General features: G+C 60.6%; 1 protein-coding gene across 1 annotated transcript; it reads left to right on the forward strand.

Annotated features, from left to right (window-relative positions):
* Nucleotides 1-393: 393 nt before the first annotated feature.
* On the forward strand, nt 394-8,005 carry LOC308618803 (epididymal-specific lipocalin-6-like; the record flags this gene model as incomplete). The annotated part of the gene is made up of 8 exons (XM_081237071.1): nt 394-483; nt 663-802; nt 5,228-5,298; nt 5,813-5,923; nt 6,253-6,354; nt 6,662-6,687; nt 7,192-7,321; nt 7,944-8,005. The coding sequence occupies 8 exons, from the start codon at nt 394-396 to the stop codon at nt 8,003-8,005; spliced, it is 732 nt and encodes a 243-aa protein (XP_081093197.1).
* Between the last annotated feature and the right edge of the window lie 1,030 nt (nt 8,006-9,035).

The following is a 9,035-nucleotide window of genomic DNA, read 5'->3' on the forward strand; positions in this document are numbered from 1 at the left end:
CCCAGACTGAGCCGGAGACTGTTGGCTCCCCGGAGAGGAGGGGAGGGGAGGGGAGGGGATGGTGCAGCTGAGGGCTGGATGCTCGTTCTGGAACCTTCCAAGTGAGAGAAGCGGGGATGGCACGAATGTGTCTACGTAGGAGGGGCTTCGCACACGCTCCCCAGGGCCCACGGCCCACTCTCCGGCATGTCTGGAGGATTAATTCCCCCACCCCAACCCCCGCCCCGGTACTTTTGCCACCTTGTGAGAAGGGAGGCCAGGATGGTGCCCCGGCGGTTAGCGGCCGCCCACAGCAGTACATTCAGAGCCATATAAACAGGCTTCCGGGGGCTGGAGGGCTCGCTCACCCCTGGGTCCCCGCGCAGGTGTGCTGGTGTGCAGACCTCTGCGAGGATGAGGGGTGTGCTGCTGGCCGCCCTTCTGGCTTTGGTCTTGGTGCCTGGGGCCCGGGCCACGTGGCTGGGGAGGCTGGATCCTCGGCAGGTGACAGCCCTCTTGTGCCAGCACATGCCTTGGGGCCGCACGGCCTCTGGGCTCCCCCAGTGCCAGCCCAGACCACGGGGGCTGTGGGTGGATGGGCTAGCCTGCGTCAGGGCCCCCAGATCAAGAGGATGGGCCAGGGCTGGAGGGACAGGCCCCCTCACCCAGTCCTCCTCCATCAGCTCCTGGGGTCCTGGTACATTCTCGCTGTGGCCTCGGGGGAGAAGGACTTTGTGGTGGAGAAGGACACAAAGAACATCGAGGGGGTCGTGGTGACCCTCACGCCAGAGAACACCCTGAAGATGCTGTCCTCCCGGCACCGGTGCGTGGGGCTGGGGTCTGGACGGCGGGCCCCGCCCTCACCTCCCTCCGTGCTGGGCTCTGCTCTGAGCGCCACCCTCTCCTGGCGTCTGGGGTCTGCATCCCTGGACTCCTGGCTGGGGCGCCCCTGGGTGGGACTCACGCCTTCTCCACCGGGGCCGGGCACAGCTTCTGACCTCCCCGCCTGCTGTTCCAGGACCTTGGTTAGCTTGGCAGGGTCTCTGGTCAGCGGGAGAGGCCCCTTCTTTGCTTAAGGTCCTCCTGAGCTGCTACTTAAGGTGGGTCCGTGCATCTGTGGCTTCGAGCCCCTGGTTCTCTCGGAAAATGAATCCTCCAGAAGATGTGGTCACTGAGGTCATTTATCAGACAGGACTTGTGGTGTCAGGCTGAGCCTTGGCTGATTTTGGCCAGTGGAGCAGACCCACGCACACCTTGGGGCAAGGGATGCTGGAAGGAGGGGTTGTGCTGCTGGGGGACCTTGCTGCCTGGACGCCTGGGGGCGGGGGGCATGGCGTGCTGGGGGAGGTGTCGTTCTAGCGTCCCCACCTTTCACGTGGGGAAGGCCAGGCAGTCACCAGCTGGTGGTGCACCACGGGCATTCCCACCCTGAATCTGGACTGTCACACGGCCTGAACAGCCACGCAGACCCCGGCCTTAGAGGAAAACTTTCTCCCCTGCTCCCCGAGGCACCCTCACTCCCTTCAGGAGATGGCAGGGCTGCCGTCCACCTGGGCCAGCCTGGCCGAGGACGAGCAAGGACAGAGGAGGTCTGTGCTGGGGTGGGGGCCCCTCTGTGTTGGGTGAACACGGGGTCACACGTGGCGTGGGTGGCAGCCCCAGAGCCACATGGCTCCGTGAGTCCTGATGAGGCTGGTGGGAAAACATCTGAATATGGAAACCTGGCCTCTGGAGAGAGCTGGGCCCTGTGGAACAGCCGTGGACGGGGAGAGGACCACGGCAATCGCAGGGGAGGGGGGTCTCTGACGCTCTTTCTGGCACCTGCTTGCGGTTGTGGTTGGTGAGTGGCCTTGCTCTGAGCCCTGTCAAGGTGCCTCTGTCTGAGGACCTCGGCCAGCCCGTCTGCAGGACTCACACTCAGACCAGGGCTTACAGGACAGGCAAGCAGCCATTTCATTTTGTTATTTAATGTGAACTTCATTTGCCGGATTTTGAACAGGAAACACATTTGCGTGTTTCAAAAAATCAGAGTGCCCTGGGAATTCCCTGGCGGTCCAGTGGTTGGCACTCGGCGCTTTCACTGCCGAGGGCATGGGTTCGATCCCTGGTTGGGGAACTAAGATTTTGTAAGCCACGTGGCACAGCCAAAAGAAAAATCAGAATCCCCAGGGGTGGAAAACAGGGGTCTTTCCTCCCCCACCTCAGCCAGTGGCCCCCTCCCCACAGGTGGCCCACGGTTTTGATCTGCTGCAGCTCCTCAAGGGCCTTCAGGCACACGCAAGCACACACGTGTCATTTAAACACGAGGGCCAAATACCGTTCCGCGTCAGTCCCCGGGGTCTCTGCCCTCTTTTTTTTTTTAAATAAATTTATTTATTTCATTTATTTTATTTTTGGCTGTGTTGGGTCTTCGTTGCAGTGCACAGGCTTCTCATTGTGGTGGCTTCTCTTGTGGCAGAGCATGGGCTCTAGGTGCGCGGGCTTCAGTACTTGTGGTTCGCAGGCTCCGTAGTTGTGGCTCTCGGGCTCTAGAGCGCAGGCTCAGTAGTTGTGGCGCACGGGCTTAGTTGCTCCGTGGCATGTGGGATCTTCCCGGATCAGGGCTCAAACCCGTGTCCCCTGCATTGGCAGGTGGATTCTTAACCACTGCGCCACCGGGGAATCTGCCCTCTTTTGAAACATTTAAAATTTTATTCTCTTTTGTCTTTATTAAAGTTTTAAAAGACTGTGGTAAAATAAACATAACATAAAATTTACCATTTTAAGTGTAGAGTTCAGGGGCATTAAGTCCATTCACATCGTTGTGCAACCATCACCAGGACTTTCTTTTTTTTTTTTAATTAATTAATTTATTTTTGGCTGCGTCAGGTCTTTGTTGCGGCACGCGGGACTTTTCATTGAGGCCTGTGGGCTTAGTTGCACGGTAGCATGTGGGATCTTAGTTCTCCGACCAGGGATCGAACCCGTGTACCCTGCATTGGGAGGTAGATTCTTAACCACTGGGCCACCAGGGAAGTCCCTCCAAGACTTTCTCATCTTCCTAAACTGAAGCTCTGTCCCCACTAAATACTCACTCCTCCTCCCCTCCCCCAGCCCCAGGCCCTACCACCTACTTCCTGTGGATTTGACTTCTCTAGGGCCTCATCTGGGGGGAGTCCTACATTTGTCCTGCATCTGACTTATTTCATGAAACATAACGGACTCCAGGTTCATCCAGTTTGCAGCCCGTGTCGGGATTTTCTTCTTTTTTAAGGCTGAGTAATATTCCGTCGTATGGATGGACCACATCTTGTTCCCATTCATCTGTCAGTGGACACTTGGGTTGCTTCCAGCTTTTGGCTACTGTGAATAACACTGCTGTGAACACGGGTGTGCAAATATCTCTTTGAGATCCTGCTTTCAACTCTTTTGGGGACACACCCAGGTGTGGGATTGTTGGGTCATATGGTAACTCTATGTGACATTTTTTGAAGAACTATTTTTTATAGCTGGGTAATACTCTACCGGGCTGTCTTCCAGGGCTCTGCTGATGGGCAGAAAGTGGTCTCCAGTCTTTTGCAACTGGAAACACACTTTGGGGTGTGGACCCTGGTGAACTAGCCTCAGAGGGATAAATCCCTAGGAGCCGAAGTACGTCTGTCCTTCTGGCGAGGTTGCTTCATGTCACACGAGGCGGGTCCCCCGAGCTGGTGCCAGCTGGGCGTTTGCTCCCTCTGTACTCTGATAGGCGACAAACTGCCCCACGTTAGTTTTTGATTCTTTCTCTGATCACGAGGGAGTGAGACGTCTCGGTACCTGTTCCTTCTGTGTTTCCTTCCCAGCCCAACATCTGTTCATATCTTTTGCATATTTTTCCCTCCGGTGGGTTTTTATTGACCTGCAAGAACCCTTAAGTATTAGGGATTTTAGCCACTGTCTGCGATAGAGTTAGATGCAAATATATTTCCCATTTTGTCATTTTTCTTATACCACCGAGGAGCTGTTGATAGGAAGGGCTCTTTTCGTTTTTGTGCAGGTGTAAACACCTGACTTCTTTCAGGGCTTCTGGGTTTCATGTTCAGAAGCCTTTCTGTCTCCCTGGAGCTAAGAGGGCCTCTGATCTCTGACCTGCTCGGAGCTGAGCCTGGGGATGCGCGAGCTGTGACCGTCGCTGAAGGGCCCAGTTGCCCAGCTCCACTCACCCAGGGGTCCCTCTTCCTCCACTGACTGAGATGCACTTTGTCTCACGCTAACCTCCTCTGCTTTTTGCTTTATTTTCGGGCTTTCTATTCTGTTCCTTTGATTTGTCTATTTCTGTGCCAAGTCCCATTGTTTTCCCTCTTGGGGCCCCACAATACGCCTTGTCAGTTTACTGGCTTGTTTTTTCTGGTTACACTTCCTTTTAGGTTTTTCCTTGCTATTCCTGTGTCTTGCACGGAACTGGGCCGTGAGCTGGTCTTGCTGCATTTACAGAAGTGGGTCTGCTCATTTTGCGGACTGGCGGCTTAGGGAATTTGGCCCCTTTTGGTGTTGAGTCTCTTTATCCAAAACTGCAGACCTGGGGCTTCCCTGGTGGTGCAGTGGTTAAGAATCCACCTGCCAATGCAGGAGACACGGATCGAGTCCTGGTCCGGGAAGAGCCCACATGCCACAGAGCAACTAAGCCCGTGCGCCACAACTACTGAGCCTGCGCTCTAGAGCCCACAAGCCACAACTACTGAGCCTGTATGCCACAACTACTGAAGCCCGCACGCCTAGAGCCCCTGCTCGGCAACAAGAGAAGCCACCGCAGTGAGAAGCCTGCGCGCCGCAACAAAGAGTAGCCCCCACTTGACGCAACTAGAGAAAGCCTGCATGCAGCAACGAAGACCCAACGCAGCCAGAAATTTAAAAAATAAATACATTAATTAATTAACAACAACAAAAACAAAACAACACAAAACTGCAGACCCCCTGTTTGTCTCACGCTCCCTTTGTGCCCTCAGCAGCGATACAAAACTTCTAAGTTTTCTCCGTGCGGTTCTGGCAGAGTGGGTCTCTGGGGAGGTGATGGGGCAGATTCGCATTCTGCAGGTGCCGAGCCGGCCCGTTTCCCTGACGGGTTCGTTTCGGTCAAGAGCAGGGTTTCTGGGTAACTTGGGCCACCGAGTGGGGGGGCGGAATCCCCTCTGCAGCCACGCTGGCCCCTGGCCGGGTCTGGGTGGCCAAACCTGTCTTCTCTTGTCCTGCATACGGACCCTGGGTGATGACAGATCCTTTTCTTTTCCAGGCTGGAGAGATGCCACCTGCATGCTGTGGAACTGGTGAAACAAAATTCCAGATGGGTTTTCGGGAATCCCTGTAAGGATGCCGGCCACGGTGGTCCGGATTCCGGGCAGGCTCCATTTCCCTGACCGTCATCGGGGCCGGGGTCTGCCCCTGGCAGCCCTGGGCCCCCTGCCCCTGCAGGCAGGGTCAGCACGCAGGAAGGGATGGGGAGGGGGCGACTCCACCCCAGGCTTCAGTGGCGTTCTCCCCCGGGAAGTGAAAGGTCCTCACTTTGTCAGAGGCTTGGCGCCAGTCCTGAGGACAGAGGACCCGACGGCGTCGGGCAGGCTCGGCTGGGACCCCAGGCCTCCCTCTGTGGTGTGCGGGGGCGGGGGGCGGCTGGCATTCTTACCCCGCGGGGACAGGATCGCGGGAGGGCGCCCCAAGATGAGCTGGGACTCACCTGCTGTCCATCAGCCACTGCAAGCCTCTGTGTGCCGGAGCCGGGTGGGGGTCAGGGACCAGAGGGACGGAGCTGGGCAGCTCTCGGCCTGCTGGGGGGCCCTCTACGAAGTCTGACCCCACCCCGGCGGCACCTGTCTCCTAGCCCTGGGTGTGCTGGAGTACCGGGTGCTGGGCACCAACTTCAGGGACTATGCCATAGTGCTCACACAGCTGGAGCTCCAGGACGAGGCCTTCAGCACCGTGGAGCTGTACAGTGAGTGCGGCTGCGGGTCCCTGCCGTGCTGGTCCAGGCCTTGAAAGAGCCCAGCGGGCTGGCGGCCGCTCTGCTCCATCACTCATCCCTGCGTGAAATTCATCCCACCGGGGCCCCGAGCCTTCCTTCCCTGTCGCCCCCTCCCTGCACTTGTCCTCTGTGGGAGATGTGACCCTGCCTGGAGGGAGGGACGAGGTGGGAGCTGCACGTGGTAAAGGGCCTTCGGTTCAGAAGAGCGCAGGGTCCCAGGCGTCTGTCTGGTTCCTGCTGCGGACCCCCTGCCCGCCCCCGTCCCCCAGCCCGGCTCTCAGGGGGCACCTCCCCTGCAGGCCGGACGGAGCTGGCCAGCCAGGAGGCCATGGACCTCTTCACCAAGTGGAGCGAGGGCCTGGGCTTCTTGTCCCAACAGCAGGCCAAGCTGCAGAAGGACCGTGAGTGTCACCGTACCTGACGCCACCGTGTGCTGAGGGGCACGGACCGTGGGGCCATTTGCTGGCTTCCACTGCGCTTGGGGACCCTCCAGGCCTCAGGGAGTCAGGCAGGGCTCGGGGTCTTCAAGGAGTCACCTAGTCCCCGCCCAAAGTCAGACCTGTGGGGATGGCCCCCGTCTTGGGGGTGGGGGGCTGTGTGCAGGGGCTGGCAGGGCCCCGGGTGCTAGCGGCCACAGTCTGTCTCAGGCGCCTGGCTGGGCAGGGAGACCCGCCCCGTCCTCACCGCCGTCTCGCTTTCCTCCCCCAGTCACCTGTGCACGCAAGGTCTTCCAGGTAAGCGGCCTTCCCCAGCGTCCCTGAACTCCTGTGTGGTGGGAGGAGTCTGGGGGCCCTGGGGGCCCCTCCATCCCAGTGGCTCTACCACCGCCGTGCAGGGCTGGGGGCTTGGGGGAGCCAATGCTTCTCTGGGCGAGCCCGGGGTCCCCCAATGTTCCTCTTGGTTTTCAGTGAATGCTGCAGCCCCCAGGGGACCGGAGGAGGCTGGCCAGACGCTACCCTCCCTGCTCAGCCTCCCGGGTGCTGGGCTTTGGGCCGGCTGCTCCCAGGGGCTCTCGACGCAGATTCAAATAAAGCGGTTCCACAAACCTGTGCCATGCCTCTCGCCTGTGTCCAAGCAGGGCCCTGGGCTGAGAGCAGACAGAAGAGCCGACAGGGAGCTGCCTCCTCGGGCCGGGTGGCTGCAGGGAGAGGAGGATGGGCGGGGTGGGCTTGTCAAGGGCTGAGCACAGAGCCAGCCTGGGGACGAGAGTGCGGGCCTGCAGCCCTGTCTCTCCCCAGCGTCCCTCTGGCCTGGAGGTGGGAGCTGGGCTGGAGGCAGCTGCTCCTCCCACCGGGCTCACGGTGGCCCTGGGCAGGCAGGAGGCTGGTCCGCTCAATTTGGAGGAAGACCATGTGATCTGGATGAAGTGTGGGCAGGGCGCTGGGCTGGGATGCCCAGGGTGTGAAAGACTGGCTTTTCCTGGCTGGAGCTCTTGGATGGGGGGTGGGTCAGGGACCCCAGAGGGCTCGAGCCTGTCGGCCCTCCTGTGTCCTGAAGTCCTGGCAGAGCACAAGCCGTCAGGGGAGGTGGGCTGGGAGCAGGGTGGGGACTGCCTCTCACTTGAGGTGAGGTCAGGTGCACACAGGCTGCCACGCTCTTCAAACACACACATGAGCACATATGCAAACACGTCGGTACCTTCTAAGGGCATCGAGACGGCAGCCCCCGCGTCAGCGCCGGCACCATCTGAGCTCCGTCTTCACGTCCTTCACTTTTCGTCCCTGTGAAGTGACTCAATGACACGTTCCGACCTTTGCCTCTCTCCCTGGGGGGCTAGGACAGGAGGCCCAGGAGCCTTCCTGCCAGGTGCAATGGCTCTAGGGGACATGTGGTGACCGGAGGCCCAGAAGCTGACCTGGGGAACATCATGGTCTCCATCTTTGGGGCATCCCGGGACAGCAGCTGTGGCGCTCCGAGGGCCAAGGGTAGGGCTGGCCCTCCATGCGGGGAGGGAGGGCCCCAAGCTCCCTATCCCCCATTGGCCCACCAGGCTGGCTCGCAGCTGCAGGCTGGCTGGACACCCACTCAGGGCTGGTGGGCTGGGACATTTAAGCGTGGCGTCCAGCGGGCAGCTGGGAGGAGGGCCAGGATGGGGCCAGGCTGGCTGTTGCCCGTGCTGGTCCTGGTGCCAGGGCTGCCTGGGGGGTCCCCGGCGCAGGAGCAGCTCCCCAGGGAGTCCCACAACCTCAACTGGGGCAAGGTGAGTCTCGTGCCCCTAGCCCACCGGCCGGGCGCCAGGGCCAGGGTGGGCAGGGGCCGCAGGAAGAGGGGTCCCTGGACATCTTGGCAGAGCCGCCAGAATCCGCTGGACGGGCTTTCAGGGGGCTCCGGCACAGGCTTCTCTTGGCCCCGTGGGGCAGCCGACGGCCTCTTTTGGGGGCAGGCTGGGGCTTCAAAACTCAGCTGATGGCCGTGGGCCACATGCCAGGAGCCCCGAGGAGGGGCCGTAGCAGAGGCCCCCAGACAGGCGCAGCCTGAGGTGGCCCGGAGGTGCCAGGTGGGCAGAGGGGAGGCAGCACGAGCAGGACACGTCCTGGAATAGTGAGGCCGCTGGCCGGGTGGAAGGTTCCTGTGGGGGCGGCCATGGGCACAGGCTGAGCAGACGGGGGGCGTCTGGGAGGGGCTTTGCTGCAGGGAGAGCAGTGGGACGGGGTGCGGGGGCCAGCTGGGGGGGAAGGGGCCCCCACGAGGCCCACGTGGGCAGGAAGCTCTGACACCCAGTGCCCAGGGCCCTGCCTGGTGCCGCCTCGGGCCCTAGAGCAGCCGGGCATCCGCATCCTCAGCCTGGGGTGGCAGCGGGGGCCCCGAGGCAGGGGCCGTGCCAGCCTGTGGGTGCTGGACGTGCCCTGGGCCTCAGGCTCGGGCCACCTGTCCTGTGGGTTCTCTGGGACCTGGGCTGGGGGCCAAGCCCGTGCGGCAGCCCAGACCCCGTGCTCCCAGCACCCCCTCCTCAGTTTTCAGGGTTCTGGTACATCCTAGCCATTGCCTCTGACACCCCGGGGCTGCTGCCGGGCGGAGACAAGAGGAAGCTGGGGGCGTCCATAGTGAAGGTTCACAAAAGGGACCAGCTGAAGCTGGTCCT

This window comes from Mesoplodon bidens, assembly GCF_964165515.1.
Source record: "Mesoplodon bidens genome assembly, chromosome: 6".
In the NCBI taxonomy this organism is placed as follows: Eukaryota; Metazoa; Chordata; class Mammalia; order Artiodactyla; family Ziphiidae; genus Mesoplodon; species Mesoplodon bidens.